At 39.5% G+C, this 19,542-nt stretch overlaps 2 protein-coding genes across 2 annotated transcripts in view; one reads left to right on the forward strand and one right to left on the reverse strand.

Annotated features, from left to right (window-relative positions):
- Positions 1-3,795, reverse strand: part of LOC137979334 (inactive rhomboid protein 1-like) — a 10,510-nt gene extending 6,715 nt beyond the window's left edge. Inside the window, exons 1-3 of the mRNA XM_068826570.1 lie at positions 3,654-3,795; positions 494-942; positions 245-357 (exon numbers count right to left, since the gene is read on the reverse strand). Of these exons, the coding sequence (XP_068682671.1) occupies positions 245-357; positions 494-942; positions 3,654-3,690 (599 nt within the window). The 5' untranslated portion in view covers positions 3,691-3,795. The remainder of the gene's footprint in view (positions 1-244; positions 358-493; positions 943-3,653) is intronic.
- A 309-nt stretch (positions 3,796-4,104) lies between these two features.
- LOC137981122 (fibropellin-1-like) lies at positions 4,105-18,433 on the forward strand. The gene is made up of 10 exons (XM_068828468.1): positions 4,105-4,319; positions 4,848-4,925; positions 6,317-6,487; positions 6,799-7,237; positions 7,490-9,490; positions 10,368-10,736; positions 13,928-14,074; positions 15,087-15,203; positions 15,871-16,070; positions 18,086-18,433. The coding sequence occupies exons 2-10, from the start codon at positions 4,878-4,880 to the stop codon at positions 18,431-18,433; spliced, it is 3,840 nt and encodes a 1,279-aa protein (XP_068684569.1). The 5' UTR covers positions 4,105-4,319; positions 4,848-4,877.
- The last annotated feature ends 1,109 nt before the right edge of the window (positions 18,434-19,542 follow it).

Here is a 19,542-nt window from a genome sequence, read left to right on the forward strand (position 1 = left end):
CAATTTCACCAAAGTTAGCTTAAAGATTAGGGCTAGGGTGATTTCTTGAGGCCTTATCATTTTTTTTACGTGGATCCCAGGTGAGCAATCCAAGTTGATCTCAGTTGATCCGGTCCGACTTTTATACTTGCCTCTTAATGATACCTGCACAGCCTTCTACTGCTGCATACTCTGCTGTTGTGGTTAGAACACAAAGATGGTAACGACTCATCCTTGAGCAAAAGTCCCTGAATATTTTTATTACCTTTTTTTGGACATCATTGCACACTCTTTGTTGAAAGAACAGCAACTGTAATCAGCTTCTCTTTTTTCTATTGCCATGGTTCTGTTTTTGATATCATTTAATTTTTTCATGCACTAAAAGGAAAACCAGTAACAATTTATGATATTAACTTCACCTTAAGACAAACAGATGGGAAACCGCACAAAATATAAAAACTTTGTCACAAATCAAACAACCTGCAAAGAAAACTTAAAAACGAAAAACCCTTACAGGTACAAATTTTGCTCCTGCTTGAACCAAGATGGATGCATTGGGTCCAATGAATGCATTGACTCCCGAGTATCTGGATATTTCTTCTTGGTGTTTGAACTTACTGCCATTATTTCCTGATGCAATAAAGCCAAATTTGTGAATCTTTTTCCCTTCAATTTTAGGTTTAAATGAAATGGGTTCAATTCCTCCACTAATGCAAATGTATATGAGAAGTCCACAATGTACAAGGGTGACAGTACTTATAAATAAAGGCCGATGAAACCTCCTCGGTTGAAATTCTTCATTGCTGTTTTGTGTGTCTATTGTATAAGACAGGGATGTTCGTCGATCAGGTGGGACTACATAATTGTCTCCATGGTAACTGTAAACAGAATACTCTGTATTCTCATCACTACTTGGAGGATTGGAATAATGCAGTAATCCACTTCCAGATCTAGATGAACCACCTACAAATTTTAAACACTGATATTTAACCAAATCAGTTATGAATAAATAATTGATACTTTTCACCAATGGAGTATTTTGGTAAAGTAATGCTCAAGCCATTAAGGCTCACACAGCAAACACTTGTCCATGTTTCAGTAACATGGAGCCGACTGGCAAGGATGGATAAGATGCCATTCAACTGAGGTTAAATGCATCCCAAAACAAAAGAAAAATCCAATTTTAATTTTCAAAAAGTGTCCACATCCATTTACAAGAGAGTACCTGCTTACAGGAAAGTATAAATACAGAGTTTGACTGGAAGGCAAAATCGGGAATTGAAAAGAGTCTCTGTAAGTAGAGCTGTCCGCTTACGAGCGTGTCTGTTAGCAGAGACTTGACTGTAATATAGTAACAGAACCTGTTTCTAAAAGTATATGAAGTTGAGGATTCGTGTTAAACCATCCCATGACCAGGTGCCGTTTTTGTTCAGACAGTATTTTTTTTGCTGATGGTTACCTTCTTTTACCATAAAATAGGGCTCAGTTGTAGTAATCGCAGCATTCAGTAATAATAATAATAATAATAATAATAATAATAATAATTATTATTATTATTATTATTATTATTATTATTATGACCGAATGCTGCGATTACTACAACTAAGCCCTTATTATTATTACTACTATAATATTACATGAAAAATCATCAATGAGTGTCAAGGTAAACATAAACATAAATCGACACAACCCCTGTATTTGCCCCCTGAAGAGGGAGGAAAAGGGCTTATCGAAATAGAAGCACTCTACAAACACACAAAGATAAAGGTGGCCCACTACCTCAACACCTCGGACGCTGAACACATTAAGTTAGATAAGTCTTTTCAGAAGAGAAAGGAAGACAGGAGTTTGAAATCCGTATTTAAAGATTCTAAGAGATATGTTGAAGAGCTACATCTTGACTGCCAATTTAATGATAGAGCCACACTTATCGAAAAAGCCAATCAGGTAGTAACGCTTAATGGTAAAGAACCAAAAAACATCAGATAAATCCTATGAAAAGCCACCAAGCAGAACAGAAGAACTGCAGTTTATGGAACAGGACTGGGTTGGAAAATATGTAACTCAGCATAGGAGGGATCCAGAAATAGCGCTTGCGTCACATCAGTGTCAGTGTCAGTGGAGACGTCCATTTAAGACATCAATTAACACTAAAAAGTATAGAAAAGAAAAGTTACAAGAGAGTGTTGTTGAAATCAACTGCCGAGTATGCTCCAATGATCAAGAAACGGTATCCCACATCCTATGTGGTAGCTCAAACACTCTACAAGGACAGACATGATCGAATGCTACAACCACTATACCATAGCATACTGGAAAAGTATGAATTTAGTAAATCTGAAAACTCTCTACCTAGTTCCATGTTCGGAGAATGATAAAGCAAAAGTATTGCGGGGTATTCCGTGGCATCTGGAAAAATGCCCAAGAGACAGTGCCAACAAACCTGATATGAGTGTGCTGGACAAAATGAACAAGGATTGGTACATAATAGGAGGAACTGCATGTGTGCCACGAACAATACCAGCAAGGACAATGTTTAAAAGAGACAAGTATATGGATTTAAAATCGGGAGTGAAGAGTTTGTATCCTGGACAAAATGTTAGCAGCGTGCAAGTAGTATTTGACTTTCTAGATGCACACTCCATTACCTAATGGCAAAACAGTTAGCTGACATTTTGCAAAATAATTTTTTTTTTTAGTTTTTTGCCACATATGCATTTTAGTTGCCTAGGCCGGTTGATTGGCTCGCAACTGCACTTGTTTTGGGATGAATAACTTCTTACTAAGCGAGCGCGAGGGTTGGTTGATTGGCTCGCAATCTGCGAGCCGCAACTGCACTTGTTTTGGGATGAATAACTTCTTACTAACCGAGCGCGAGGGCCATACTGGGGAATATTGGCCCAAGGTAGAAGCAGTACGGACCAAGCGCAGCGAGGTCCGTACAAAAATGGCCGAGGGCCAATATTCCCCAGTACGGCTCGAGCTAGCTCGGTTAGTAAGTAGTTTATTATATGGCTTTTTAATTACCTTTTGCTTTGTTTTTGCAAGCCCGTAATTGGCCCGTGGGCATTACGAGAGAATAATGCCCTACAATTCAGTCACAATTAGCCAATCAGAGCGCGCGTTATATTTGCTACAAACACAAGCCATATAATAATTATTTTTAATAATAATAATAATAAGAAGAAGAAGAAGAAGAAAAAGAAGAAGAAGAATAACTAAAGAAACTATTAACTATGGTAAATCAGAGCTATTCAGAGCAACTCTCTTTGAAGGGGAAATCAAAACTCATTAAGATTTAAGTCGTTCTTCGTAAAGCTTGTGGGATCCTGGGCATGAAGTCATTTTCATTTTCGTAAAATCACGAGATCACAAATATATACCTTGTCACACTTCCGTGCCGTGCATGTACGAATGCGCAAAAAACCTCGTTATCTTTTTTTTCCCTTATTAAATGATTTCTCCACTCAGTTTGATAATACTCTTTTAAACTCTTATAAAATGATCTATTCCCATTGCGTTATGTTAGAAAATAAATCCTCCTTGAAACGAGTTTGCTTTGATGTGATGTACATCCTTTCTCTTCGAATTCTGATCTTTCGCAACTCTGATGTCAGTTAAGTGGAAACAAAATAAATGTTTAAGAATAAGAATTTGTACTTGCCACTACATACCTGACTTTCTCTTTCCTAAAAGGGGATCTCTCTCCATTTGTTCCGCTTGCTTTGCTACGTGCTCGTTAAGTAGACCTATTTTTTCCACCAGCGCAATTCAAGATTCAGCGCGTTCTAGGGAGAACTGGGATCCTCTTGTTTTGATGGCACCTACGCATGATATCAGTATGGAGAAAATTAAGTGTCATCCACCGACAAGCAACAAAATGCAATTAGCTTACGTTGTAAGCGAACTAAAAAAAATAACAGAGGAAAATAAAATAATTTTAATAATAATAATAGTGTTAAGACTTTCTTTTGTTTTTTCAGTAGTGCAGGTAATATGTCAAAAACAGCTGCACTCACATGACTCAAAAACAAATTCGTTCAACATCCTGTTAAAGACGCAAAAGGCTTGTGTGGCTGAGGAGTGGGGGGAATTAAACCAATTTTTTGCCAACTTCTCTAAGAAAGGCAAAATTGAACGAAAGGAAAGGAAATTAATATATTGCTGGCATCATCAGTAACAATGCAGGAAAACGCAGTTTTGACGGTGGTAGGATAAACTGAAAATTCTTCTCGCTGATTATTACTTACCCCTCCCTCAATAGGTATAATTGTGCACAGTCTTGTTGTCTTGATAACAGCGTCCTCTGTGGAATACTGGAATGTCGTGCACAGGTGTGGGTAAGTCTCATTTACCGTGGACTATAAGCTCAAGGAATGAGGGAAACCTTGTTTTCACGAGTCGTTTGTGCCTCCTAGAAGTTCTACTTTTCGAGGCAAGTTGTGGAGAAAAATAATTCTCTTAATTTGGCTATTGTAATTTGAATTGTACAAGAAGGTTAACACTTACAAACTTTGATTTTCTTATAGTTTATTAATTTTCTTTGGACCTTTGTCTTCTTATGAGTTACGGTCCGTTTATCTTAAAAGCTACGTACAAATATTAAAAGCACTTTAAATGTCTTAAAAGCTCTGAAGTCACAAATCCTCATTGGAGTAAATTCTAGTCAACTTTGCACTACGACTGCATGTACAGCTTTCGTTGAACACTATGTGTATTTGTTCGCAAATTATTACGGCAGCAGTTTCTAGCACTTTAGGATAAATTATTCTTTCAATGTTACACCAAACACACCACATGATCACCACATGTTTTTAAAGTTACTGTCACATCTGAGTTTCTGTATTTTTATTTTTGTGTTTCAACAGATAAAGAAGGTTTAGTTCCAGAGATTCAAAATGAACAGGGCCGTTATCATCTTTTCAATCTGGATTGTTTTTTTCCAGGTAATAAGTAATAATTTTTGTGGTGGAACTTAGATTATTTTGGATGTTTAGCAGCTGACTAGTGCACATGTGTGATGCAAAAACATTTGCATATATATATACTTGTATAAATGCAAACTAAGTTCACATGTAGAATACGAATCCGTACTTGCAAGAAGGGAAGATGCTGGAATGCAGCTCAAGTTGCAGTTAAAATTCAATAGTAATTGCATGGATAATTATTATATAATGATAGTGTTCATAATAAAAATCATCATCATCATCATCATCATCATTTTCGGTAGTTATCATGAGTCTCAAATAATTTATAGTTGAGGAGACTGCAAACAGGAGCAGATCAATATTTAATTATTGTTTTTCACAAGAGATGAAAACCATCTTCCTGAAATAAAAAAATCTCTCACAGAAAAGAAGACAACCTATAAATTTATCCCCCATAACAGTGAATTCAGGAGTCCAACCCAATGATGGATATAAAGTGCTTTTATTGCCTTGAAGACCCAGCTAATGGTTCAAGTTTCTCTACCTTGTACAATCATCCTGGACCCAGTTGTTCAAATGAAGGATGGCGCTAATATATTCGCCAGATAAACACCATCCAGTGGATAAGTCAATTAGCGAACCCATATTTGCACTTATCACCAACATTATGGATAGTGATTTATCTGGTGAATAGTGTTATCCACCGTTTGAACAACTGGGGCATAGTATTTGCCTTGGCTCATGACCACTATTTCTTGTTTTTTTCTTTGCGCTTGCATGAAATAATTTTGTATGTCACTACATTAGCTTGTAAACTAGAGTAGGGAATAAAAAGTGTTCCAATTAAAATATATAGAGTGATTTTCAATTGAATCTCGAAAGTAATTAGCTAATTGCTTTGGTTTTGCATTGCTTCACTCAGTGATTGGTTCAAAGTTCGGTTAAACGATTGCGTGATATGGAATTATCTTAGAAGAAAAGTATCCTAAACATTCATAACAGCTAACCTTAGGCCTAATTAGGCCTAAAGAAACGTTTTTAGGCCTAAGGTTAGCTATTATGAATGTTTAGGATGCTTTTTCTAAGCTTTTCTTCTAAGCAAATTCCATGTCATGCAATCGCGGCCAGGTATTCTGAAGTTGCTCCCAAAGTTCTCGTGCCATTTTTTCAACCAATCATGGCTTGCACATGCACATTTTCCCGTGCCTTGTGTTGGCTACGTGTAATTACTCTGAGTTTTGATTGGTTTACTGGATTGTCTCTGTCCATTTTGATTGGCCAAAGTAATTACTTTGGTTTTGGTTTTACGATACTCGCTTGAAAACCGCTCTAAAAATATCATTCTAATTATTATATGATGAAGATTACCTATAAGCTATCGATACTAAAGCCCTCTTTACATTTTTCAGGGTTGTGATGCTATCTGCTCACCTGCTTGTCACAATGGCGGCAGCTGTATTTCCGCACCCAGTGGGCACTCTTGTCATTGTACTCCTGGCTATACAGGCAATGACTGTTCAATCAACATCGACGAATGTTCCATTCACCCATGTCACAACAATGGGACATGTATCGATCAGGTAATTTTGATTTGGCAGAACTGGTCCAATAAAAAAAACTGCTTGATATCTGGTAATTTTGAGTTGAAGACCTCTCCAACCAAATATTACCAGTTTTATGTCTCGGTTGTTCAAAGAACACATGTGTAAACAGATCATTACCATTGTTATAATGTCCTTAAAGAGTGATAAGGTCACTGCCAAAATGAACTTATTTCATTTTAATTTTGTCAGTTTATTATTTATTTACTAACTTTATCACTGAAGGGACATCAATGTAATTATAACTTATAATGTCTTATGACAGTGTATTGTTGTTGCTTGCCTTTTAGGTTAATTCCTTTCGTTGTGAATGCCCTCGTGGATTTACTGGAATAATATGTGAGAATGACATTGATGATTGTCATGGCAAACCATGCAGAAATAATGCAACTTGTCAAGACCTTGTTTCTGACTTCCAATGCCTTTGCTTGCCTGGTTTTGTTGGAGTGATATGTGAGATCAACGTTGATGACTGTGTTGGCCAGCCGTGTCACCATGGTGGTACCTGCATTGACCAGGTGAATGGGTTTGCTTGCACTTGCCATGCTGGGTACACTGGCAGTTTATGTGAAGTGAATCACAATGAGTGTGGCAGCAATCCATGTAAGAATGGAGGAGTCTGTGCTGATGGAGTGAATGCATACCTGTGTGTTTGTAAGACAGGTTTCACCGGTACAAACTGTGAAGTGGACATCGATGACTGTTATCAAGAGCCGTGTAAAAATGGAGGTGAGAAATTAATGGGAAATTTAGGAAATAATCTTTTGAGGAACAGCCACCTTTGCAAATATAAGAAAGGTGTCTCTGATTATTGAACAGTTTAAGCCATACGTCGAGTCTTTACTGTACTTTTAAATTAATATATGGTTAATGAAAGGTTCAAACAAATCAATGTGATCCTTTCCTTTAACTTTAAGATCAGGTAATAGTTGCAAAGTTACCACTAACATTAACTTATATCTTTAATTTTTTTGCTACCAGGAACCTGTCATGACTCTGTGGCTGATTTTCTTTGCGATTGCTCTGTGGGGTTTCAAGGGGCAACTTGTGAGGAGAATATTGATGACTGCAAATCATCTCCCTGCCACAATAATGCAAGCTGTGTGGACTTAATCAGTGGCTTCTCTTGCACTTGTCTAGCAGGTTTTACGGGTAAAACATGCGAGGTGAACATAGATGATTGCAGATCCAACATGTGCATGCACAACTCTGTTTGTGTTGATGAAATAAACTCCTTTAAGTGCAAATGTGCACCTGGTTTTTCAGGTAGATTTTGCGAAGTGGATATTAATGAATGCATCAGCCAGCCATGCAAGAATCAAGGGATGTGTGTAGACCTTGTCAATGGTTTCAAGTGTGTTTGCCAAACAGGTTTTACAGGAAAGGATTGTGCTCTTAACATTGATGATTGTGCAAACAGCCCTTGCCATCACAATGGAACTTGCATTGACCTTGTAAATGACTACAACTGCACATGCTTAACAGGTTATACAGGCAAAGACTGTCATATCAATATCGACGAGTGCCTGCAACAGCCCTGTAGAAATGGTGGCACCTGTATTAACAGGTTCGATGGACAAGGTTTTGACTGCATTTGCCACAATGGATTTACTGGTGTGACATGTGCAGTTGATGTAAATGAGTGTGTACCCAATCCTTGCCACAATGGTCGGTGCACTGACTTAATTGATAATTTTCTTTGTAACTGCTCAGGAACACTTCCAGGAAGAACATGTGCAGGTCTGTTAAATATTTGCAGCACATTCTCGTGCCGCAATGGAGGGACATGTGCCTCCTCAAATTCTTCGTTTTATAAATGTAATTGTCCTGAAGGATTTACTGGTTTTGACTGTGAGGTGGATATTGATCATTGTCAAGCACACAGCTGTCAAAATAATGCAACATGTCTTGATGGTATAGATACCTTCTCTTGTGTCTGCCAGAAAGGTTATACTGGTAATCACTGTGAAATGGAAATGGATGAATGTCTTGCCAATCCATGCAGCAATGGAGCTACCTGTGTTAATTTGATTAATGACTTCAAATGCTTATGTCCTTCAGGATTCAAAGGACGCACATGTTCCATAGACATTAACGAGTGCTATTCATTTCCATGTCTTCATGGTGGGGTTTGCACAGATTTGGTAAATGACTTCAGTTGTGATTGTCAGCCTGGGTTTGTCGGCCATACCTGCAGTACGAATGTGGATGATTGTAGTTCTGTGACATGTGTAAATGGAGGATACTGTGTGGATGGTATCAATGCGTTTGAATGTCTGTGCAGTCCAGGATTTGGTGGAACCTACTGTGAAATAAACATTGACGATTGTGCACGCCAGCCATGTAAAAACTTTGGAAACTGTACTGATTATGTAAATAGCTTCAAATGTACCTGCCTACCTGGATATACAGGTATACACTGCAGGGTGGACATTAATGAGTGTGCTAATCAACCTTGTCGCCATGGTGGTACATGTCATGACCTCGTCAACGGTTTCAAATGCAGTTGTCCAGTTGGTTACACAGGCATCCATTGTGAAGTGGACATTGATGAATGTACACCACAGCCTTGCATCAATGGAACATGTGTGGATAGGATAGGTAGATTTGAGTGCATTTGTCAAACTGGCTTCACTGGGATTTTCTGTGCTGTCAATATAGATGACTGTGCTCTGTCACCTTGCCAAAACCAAGGCAATTGTTTTGATATGATTGAGGACTATTACTGCAAATGTGCTGTTGGATTCACAGGAAGAACTTGTTCTGTTAATATTGATGACTGTTCTCACCAACCATGCCAGCACAATGGTAGCAGATGTGTAGATGGTGTGAATGGCTTTACTTGTGTCTGTTCTCCTGGTTATACTGGACTAAATTGCTCTGTTGAAATCAATGAATGTGCTTCCTCACCCTGTCTCAATAATGGTAGCTGCATAGATGAAATGGCAGATTTCCAGTGTAATTGTCCACCAGGATTTAAAGGTCAGATTTTGTTTTTCTTAAGCATATTTTGATGAAAACATCAATTTAAAAGAAATTGCATGTGGAAAACATCTTGCCTCCGCAAGGAGTCTTCCACAAGTCACAGATTTTCAAAGGATTATTATTATTCATAGGAAAATACATAATAATTTGCCAGTCCGGTATAGGGTATTGGTGATATGTAAAAATCATGGCTAAGACTTAATCACTTAGTAATTTGGAAAATCATTATGTAGCATAAGACTAGTAGAAACTTGTTTGCACTGCACACACTTAATTGATGTTCATGCTGCAGACCACAGTACCTTATGCACTTTTGTTTTACTAGACAAGTACTGCAGCCAACAGTCTTGATTTAAAGCTCTAACCAGGGAATGAAAGTTGTTTGCAGTTATATAAACCGTTTTTCTTACTGGCAGAGCTTGCAAAAGAAGCAAGAAATTAAGTTCTCCCACACTGAATGGAGGGCCTTGTACAAGGCAGGGTATCCGTTTTCACATTCAGTGACATTTTTGTGTCTTGCCATTAGTGCAGCAGGTTTCCCACCCTCCCACCCCTCAGCCAGTCCGAAATGTTTTCTTTCTTTCGTTTCACAGATAATTTGTAGTAAGGTCATTTTCTTTGTTTTCTCTATGAGCTGGGCTTTTTGCCTTGATATTTTATTTCTGTCAGTTTTGTTGATGGTAATGTTGGTAGTCATGTTGCTGCTGCATTTTTGTGTGGCAGACAAATGGCATTCAGTGTGTGAGAATTACACAAACACTTGTGTTGCTTAATACCTCTTCCAGCCACACCTGTTCAAATAACCTTCACTGTTCTATATTAATTCATTCAGCTATTTTAGTGCCCCTTTAATAACATTTTCCTTGTGCCTCAGGTCGTTATTGTGAAATGAAAGAAGGTGAGTGCGTTTCATCCCCATGCCAAAATGGTGGTTCATGCCACAATCATATTGGAGGTGGTTTTCGCTGTTCCTGTTTACCTGGCTTCACTGGGGACATTTGTAATGTTACTGGACTTATTGACACATGCAGTGGGATGACCTGTTTACATGGTGGCAGGTGTGTCAATGAGGGCAATCAAACCATGTGTTTATGCCGTGAAGGATACCATGGTCGGCGCTGTGAAGTAAGAGCTGACGGATGTCAAAAATCCCCTTGTCTCAATGGTGCTACCTGTATTGACAATGGCAAGTTGGTGTTTTGTAAATGCCAAATCGGATTTATTGGGAGATATTGTGAAAAAGGTGAAATAAACCACTTTTAAACCTAATTAAATTCACTGATTTTAATCAATGCATCTCCAGAATAATTAATTTTCAAAATCTTTTTTCTGGTGGAAGTGCACTGGTGTAGCCAATTTAGCATGCTAGATCCTTGAATCAACTTTAATGATTTGAAGCTTGGAACTGCCTCCATTTTGTTTCCTTCAACAACAACTTTTGGACCCCATTGTCTGTTCACCCAGATGTATTAATATTTCAATGCCCTATACTTAAGTACTGATATATTGGAGATGGGCTTATTATAAAAAGGGTAGGGATGCTTGTCATCTCGCTTAGGGGTGTAAATTTCTGATTTTGGTCGCCCTTAGGGTGTTTTGGGCAAAACGCAATCATATGTAGCTGTGAAGGTGTCTTTTAGGGTTGCGTGCGAAGAAGTATAAAGGTGTATATTTACACTTTTATATTTCTTCACGCAGGTGAAAGTATTAGATGATAATGTCTTGCCATCATTTAAAGTCACGGTATTTTTTGTTTCTCTGTGTTTTAACCCTTTCACTCCTGTGGGGTTCCCCATTGACGAGTAAAATCGTCTGGCGTTAGACAGAGTAAAATCTATAAGTGTCACTCTTGGGAGTGCAAGGGTTAGAATGGTCTCTTTTAGGGGTCAAAAAAGCCTGGGCCATGCCCAGTTTGCTCTCCTTTAGGGGTTTAATGCAAAATTTCCGACGAGCATTCCTCCCTTTTTTATATGGGAGTCCCCCTCCCCCCCCCCCTCCCTCGGGGCTCATTAGGTATTGCCTCAAAACAGAAGAAAGAGTACTATGACAGTTGAAGAGTTTTGACAACAAAAACCACTGTGAAGTATCATAGTTGACGTTGATTTGTTAAAGTGAATCTAATCTCAAAGTATTTCTTTTGCAAAGTTTAAATGTCTAACATATATTTTACCTTTGCTTCTCTAAATTTTACTTTTAATAGGCCTAATGAGGTACAAGAGAGTAACCAAGCTGGCATTCATTATTTTGTACTTTGTATTCATTCGTATTTTGTATTCATATTATTTTGTCCTATGGCTGAATAGCTGAGTTAGGGAGAGGTGTGGTTCTATTCCTTCAGTGATGTCAAGAACTAATTTACATTGCCAAAGTTCTTTCAAACCTATAAAGCAAAGTAGTTTATGATGTCCTTGAAGGAATAGGCCCATGCCCCTCACTGCCTTAGCCATGGGACAAACACACCTTATGAGGCTTATGAGGCACATTCTAAAGTAAAATATAGAGAAGCAAAGGTAGATACATGTTTGATATTTAACTTTTGCTAAAGTAAAAATTTTGATATTTGGTGTACTTTAAACTGCGCTAATGGTGGGTGTTTTGTTATGCCTGTAGCGGCACACGGACAAGAAATGGCATGCATTGATTGGATTGTATGCCTCATATAAGAATAAGCACCTATCTTTTGAATGCTTCTTATCCAACAAATACATTCCTAAAAGTACGAAAATGCCCTGATGACGACGGCTACGAGAAAGCCGTCCAAAACAACAATTCTCGTTGTTCTTAACTGTAGCAGAACGTTTCGCTCCCTTGCAAGTTCACCCCCTCCAAGTTCGACCCCTATACCTAAGGGACTGTGCAATAATTATCAGGAGGGGGGGCCCTAAAACCAGAGGGGGGGGGGCCTTAAGTTAAAATAATGGAAAGAAGGGGGGGCTCTACATTAGATTTCTCAAGTAAGTTGAGGGGGGGGTCTTAATTAAATTTCACAAATTCAATAACGAATAAATAAACATTTTCCAAATAGACAGATGCCACGCCTTTGACTATCCATAATGTCTAAATATTGCATCAACATAAACACATGCTTTAACTTATTTAGAATGTCAACATACGATAGATTGAAACAATCGCTCATGCACAGAAGTCACAAAGCACGTTGTGAGCTTTGCCAATAAAACATTTGGCATTTAAGAGGTCCCGCAGACATGCCAGGTCTGTTCTTGATTTAAACAGCGAGAGGGTTTCTAGGTCTACAGTTTCTAGCTGAGGAATGCCACATACTTCTGTTTCATAGTTGTCATCAATGGGTTCACCTCCCAAAGACCGAAAAATTATACAGGTTCAGGTCCTACGGCTTTCTGAGGCAGCAATTCTCTTCTTCTCCCTTTTTTTCTTCTGTTCCTTCTTTTTTCTTGATTTGGATGCTTTAGATTTGGCACCAATAGGAAATGTCGCTTTATATTTAGCCATCACCCTATCCAGGTCTTCTACAAGATGCAGAACGTTTAAACCGACTTGAGACTTTATTGAATGACGTTGTTCAGCATTAAAATTGTGTAAATACTTGCGCTTTACAAGTTGATTACATTACATTGATTACATTACATTACATTAAACAGCTGAGGCCAGTCTTCAGTGTTTTTCTAACTTGGTTACGACAGTATTAAGCTTGTCCTGGATATCATTTGCCTCTTGTTTGCAACGTCTGATGTTGCTGTCATCATGGGGAGCTGGCTTATAATTCTCTCGGAGAAACCTTCCTGCACAAGCAGGGTTGTCGGATAAAAGATATTGGTATCTGTTCTCAAGTTTTTCAATATCTAAAGGTACGGGTTAGAGAGGGGGGGCACATCATAATTTTGAGAGAACGTGAGGGGGGGGGGTCACAGCTAATCTTGACGCAGCTGGAGGGGGGGACCTATCTAATTTTTCCTTTGGTGAAGCTTATTTTAGGACCCCCCCTTCCTGATAATTATTGCACAGTCCCTAACTGGTTTCGCCCCGGTTTCTTCTTAACATTTTGGGATTATTTCATGTTCTCCTTGGAAAGGGTTATCAACTTTGTAGGGATAAAATTAGTATGATTGGTGTGGATGTTTGGGAGAAAGTTGAGATTTTTCTTCGGGTGTTAACATCCTCCACATAACCTCAATTTGGTCATTTTGCGTCGTTGCCAGGACGACCACTGCAAAGAAATGTACCAAAATGTGAACCACACGTAAAGGGCGTGAGAGACCATTGTTTTTGTTCAGTAAATCTGTTGTTTTCTGGCGCCATCTAGCAACCTCGTTCCCAGGGCTTTTCTCCGCCGAGGAGAGGGTGGGCGGGTCTCCTGGGCGGAGAAAAGCCCTGGGAACGTGATTGGCCCTCTTGCTATCGCCCTCGTCCTTACATAATCTCCTTATTTACACTGTTTTTAATCCTGGCTTCTAGCTTTTAACCATTGTATTGTCCGAGTGGCTGACAGCAGTATTACATTACCTTCCAACATCTGTAGTCCTCACGGAACATGTGTTAGTCTTCGCACTGGCTTCATGTGCTCCTGTCATGGCGGTTATTCAGGCCTTCTCTGTAAACACGGTAAGTTCCTCAACTTAAAAGAATATGAAAAATATGTTTTACAGTGATAAATAACCAGCTCAGGTGGTGCCGCAGTTTTCTTCGTTTTTGTGCACTATCTTTGCTAACGCTGCAAGCCATGTAAAAAACATTTATAGTGAGTTTTTCTGCGGGAAAGACGGAGTTGTTTTGCATCCTAAAACGCAGAGTTTTATACTGTAGTTAGTATACCGGTGTATTCTAACCGCGTAGGACAGCGGAGAGCTCTTTCTTTTTAGCCTTACCCTGTCCCTCATTTCCAACCTCTTCCTTAGCTTTTTGCTTTCGTTCCAGATTTCTCCTGGTGTACTTTTTTTTCTCCCTAGTTTACGCGCGGATTTACAGCAGTCAAGAGCGTGATTTGGCGCTTTCAACACGCGTATTCTCTCCTGACTTTCTGCTTTCTCAGATCATATGTATTTAGAGGGACTTTTACCGTCATGTGTCGTCAACTTAGCCAAATATCGTGCGATGTCTCTGATCACGTTTTAACTTAGAAATAGAAATCTAAACTGAAGTAACCTGGTCTGAGTAAACGATTCCTTATCAGCTAGTGCACATACACAGATACTGGCTGCCGCTACTTTGCATAGAGCTCATCACGCATATACTGTTGAGCCAATTACACGTTCTCCAAACTGAGGGAGAGGCTTTTCACGTACCGATGTTCCCCTACCTCAAAAAAATCCCATAATCTTTCTGAAGTTGAACGCGATTCAAACAAATGAACACTTCAACAGACTTTTTCAAAAGCTTTCTGACCAACTGCGCGTTGGTAACCTTAGCCCCTTGAATTTAGGGGTACTAGTTTTTCGCTCTTATTCATGGCTCCTGTTGCTTTGTTCTGAATAATTTGTTTTTCACGTGAACGAGAAAACATATTCCAATTCCCACCAAAACACATAGATTCAAAGTGTGCCCAACATCATTTGACATTTCTCCAGCCTTGCCTTTTGTGAAACAAACTGAACAGTTTCTGTTTTTTTTTTGGCAGAAATCAATGAGTGCCTCTCAAATCCTTGCGGAGAGAACATGACGTGTGTTGATGGAATTAACAAGTTTACCTGCGAACCACTCCACAACCAAATTGCTGGAGAACGAAATTTCTCAGGTGAGGATATACGTTTGCGGTCGCGAACAGCCTGGGTCACACGATCACGACCCTTCATTTCTGAACCATATCAGGTGACACCAAGCAAGGAATCTGAGTACCTGAAATAATTTAAATCTTGGCTTTCAAATGTCTCACAATGGGCTGATGATCTTTTCGTACGATTAAGATTCTTCGTTTTCGCCTTTTTCGCAATTTTGTTTTAACAAAGAAGCGTCCGCGAAGAAAAGCACCATCTCCAATACTTGACCGTACTTCAGTTAGATTCCGTCACTGAGACAGAGGAGCGAGCGCACAAATTTGTTCTTAGCTCTTACAGCGAGTTTCAATCGAGTGTCGTAAAACCAAAACCGAAGTAATTACTTTGGGCAATCAAAAAGGACGGAGGCAATCCAGTAAACCAATCAAAACTCGAAGTATTTACACGTAGCCGACAAAAAGCGCGGGAAAATGTGCAAGCGCGAGCCATGATTGGAAAGTGGCGCGAGAACTTTGAACCAATCACTGAGTGAAGTAATCATAAACCAAAGCAATTCAGTAATTACTTTCGACACACAATTGAAAACCGCTCTAATGTCCTTTCCGTTGTACCTCATTTAGCTAAGACATTCTGCTCTATGACACCATTGTATTACCTGTTCCACCTCATTTCTGTGTTTACCCTCAGGTTTGTCAACAAAGCCTTCATATGTAGTTCCTGTTGTCGTGGTTACAGTCTCGGTTCTGGCGTTTGCAGCACTTTTGTTGGGGTATATTCTGAGGGTCCGGAGGCAGAAGAATGGGCGAATGAAGCTGACTGACGATCACGATGAGACTCTTTCCCATCCCTATCCTGAGGGGAGAACGTTTGAGAACCCTATATACCAGGTAATAACTATCACGACTAGCACTGTAAACGTGACATGATCTTAATAGCAAAACGACAATAACCGTAGCTTGAAGACCATTGAATAATACACCTTATTCCAAAATGGCCGCCATTTAAATATTCTTTTGTTTTTATTTAAATTAGCCCTTGATGCCTCGTTCTTAAGCTTAAAATTCAAAAGAATATTTTATCTTGAACGAGGCAACAAGGGCCAATTTGTATCCGCATAAATCAGCGGCCATTTTGGAATAAGGTGTATGATGCGGGAGGTTGTGGTTCCATACCTCGGTTGGTTCAACCCGCGGTATTTGTAACTGCAAATAGTATATTTCTCTCGAATAAGAACGGGGTAAACTTTCTAGTCATCTGGGATAAGATCGGCACACCGGAAGTTCGGTCTCGCAAATCTGCAGCACTCGTAATTTGATGGCAAAATTTAATTGACAGAGATCTCTCTGTGTGGTTGTCTCATTGGCCGGTCGGTTCACCGACGTTCGTTTCACAATTATCGTAAGTTGTTCACTGACGTTTTCGGGTTTGATGAGGGCAACTTTTAGGGTGTTGTTGGGCTAGTTATGGTTGGCTTGGGATTATTGATTTGATCTAAGCTATTATTTCAGGGTCAGGTTGGGGTTGGAATTGGCTGTCGTAAGACAAACCAAAAACATGTTAGGAAACGACCGTAAATCGGGTCGGGATTCTCTTTAAGAACGAATTGATATATGAAATGAATCATATATTGAACTGCGGATTTGAAATCAAATGAAGTTATCATCCTCGCAGTTATGAAAGCAATTTTAGCAATTGCGCCGATAAGCCTGAAAAATTCAGGACTTCAACGGGGTTTGAACCCGTGACCTCGCGATGCCGGTGCGACGCTTTAACCAACTGAGCATATGAAATAAATCATACCGGTATATTGAACTGCGGATATGACTGGCTTCATAGCTCAGTTGGTTAGAGCGTCGCACCGGCATCCCGAGGTCACGGGTTCAAACCACGTTGAAGTCCTGAATTCTCTTCAGGCTTCTCGACGCATTTGCTAAAATTGCGTTCATAACTGCGAGGATCATAACTTAGTTGATTCTCTTTATGTTGCAAAATACTAGCTACCTCGAGCTACTTTAAGGACGGTGCCTTCTATTGTTATTGCGCATACGTTCTGCGCATTTCGAGATATTCCGGTTTCCTATCGGTGGTGCTTAATAATGCAGGGATACGTTTCCGCAGTTTAAAACTATGCGGAGAAAGCAGAACTTGGCAAGTGCTCCTGGTATCCGCAAAAAGAAAATTGGGAGTAACCGTGCAATTTTCAGAGTATAACACTTGTTAAGACCTGCTTTTCCCGCATATTCATAAACCGCTCAAAAATACATTTGAGTTTGTCAGCACCGTCCTTCACCATTAAACACGAAGACGCCCTATAAAAGGGATGGCCTCACGCTCTGCTTTTGTTCCAATTTATTCAAGCACGACTGACTAATTATCCAAGATGGTGATCAACAAACAGCAACATAGAGACGGAAGCCCTAAAAGATATTTTAGCGCGAGAAAAAGGGACTGGAGATTAAAAAAAGAACGACAGATCACATTTTATGACGCATTACGGACACATTGACATAAGGGGCTTTTTTACTGCACAATTGCAAATTATCACAGAGCTCGCGGTTGCGTACACGGTTGATTGATAAATCATTTGCATGTGCCAAAAGGCACCACGCCTTTTATAGGCATGGGCATAGCCAGGATTTTTCAAAGGGGGGGTCACACTCTGTCAAACAGAGTGTACTCGCGTTTTCGCAACCTGAATATTGTAGGTTGTTTAAGTAAAAAACGGCTTACAAAGGGGGGGGGGGGTCACGGGCACCCCAGGACCCCCCTGGCTACGCCCTTGTATAGTGCATCTTCGTGTTTAAATAACAATGTCTACTCTGAAATCAGTGATAGTAAGTCATTTGCTGCATTCGCTTGTGCAATGGTGTATAAACAATTGTTATTTCTTGACTGTTTGCAGCCTTGTGAGAAGGTCATTGCTATAGACTGTAGTGACGATGTTGACGCGCTTGAGGCGCTTAGACTCCAAATCGATCAAGAGCTTCTGGATATTTCCTTCTTAAGCGAAGGAGAAAGCTTGGGCAGGAGAGAGGTGAAGAAGACCGCATCTGCTCCAGATCTCCGCAACTTGCAAATTAACGTCACCGACTTGGAAACTAGTAGTGTGTGTACAGTGGATGATCTATCCCAAGGATCTGTTGGGGCAGCGCGTAGCGGCGATGCACAGCGAAATGTCAAGGGAAACCTGAAGCTATCCAAAGGAATGGCTGGAAAACTTTTCTTTATAATTTGTTTACAACGTATATAAGCGTCTTTTCCGAGTTAAAGAAAGGAATCCGTCGACTTCGAATGGCTATCATCATTTAGTCATTCGCAACACAGGTTTGCTATTCAATCCTGTTTTGTTAAACAATCCGCATAGTTGAAGTAACCCTTCGTTTCCGGATTTGGTCACTGTACAAGCCTTAAATCTAGTTGTTATTTGATGGGAGGTAAAAGCAGACATTTAAATTTACACACTGGTGGAAATAGCTGACATGTATGAAATGTTAATGTAACGATGGAGTAAAAGTGTGCTACTCCTAAAATAAACAACGACGTCCCTCTGAATTGGACTGAATTAATATTCCAAGGGTAACAACCAAATTCAAAGTAATTTATTTGCAAAGGTTGATATAACAAGTAAAGACATCGTTATAAATAAACCGTTTTTGTGTTCAAGCCACCTGTTTTGAATTTCCTGTTCTTTTGCGCCCCAATAGTGCAAATCGGTTGTAGAGGGGGTTTTGGGGACCGTCCGACTCTTGAAGCAAAAAAGGGAGAGAGATGGCAAAAGGGTGTAACAAATGATAAAAAGAAAAAAGTTTTTTTTTAAACATCTATCTACATTGTAGTGCACTCGGACAAAGTATTTCTTTGTGATTTATGACTGTTTCTGCCTCTATGGCCTTCAACAACACTAGCCTACCTTGAAAAATTACACAAAGCGAACACTCCTTGAGCATGCTAAATTAGTCATAGTTTATTTCCCGCGAGGAGCTTAGGAGTCGTACCTCGTTGAAACGCTCTCGTGCAACCATAAACTCACAAATGGTACTAGAAATCAAGTACGTCACGCAAATAACGCCCGTTATACACACCGAAAACTCTAAACTTTTGTTGGATTTGGTAACTGGGATTTTGGCAAAAATTAGCCTGGGAACTGGGATTTGGTACCCCCCTTCACGGACCCTCTTTTATCGGTCGGTGTAATAGAACTTGACTTTGATACATACTTACTTAATCAATTTTGACTGATCATGATCTCAGATCCAACTCTAGTTCAAGACTAATCGACCACGGGTTTTTGCAAATGTTTACAAACCTCAACTTCACTCAAATTAAATGTTGGTTTTTGAAGAGAGGGAAAAACCGGAG

This window comes from Montipora foliosa, chromosome 12 (genome assembly GCF_036669935.1).
Source record: "Montipora foliosa isolate CH-2021 chromosome 12, ASM3666993v2, whole genome shotgun sequence".
Lineage (NCBI taxonomy): Eukaryota > Metazoa > Cnidaria > Anthozoa > Scleractinia > Acroporidae > Montipora > Montipora foliosa.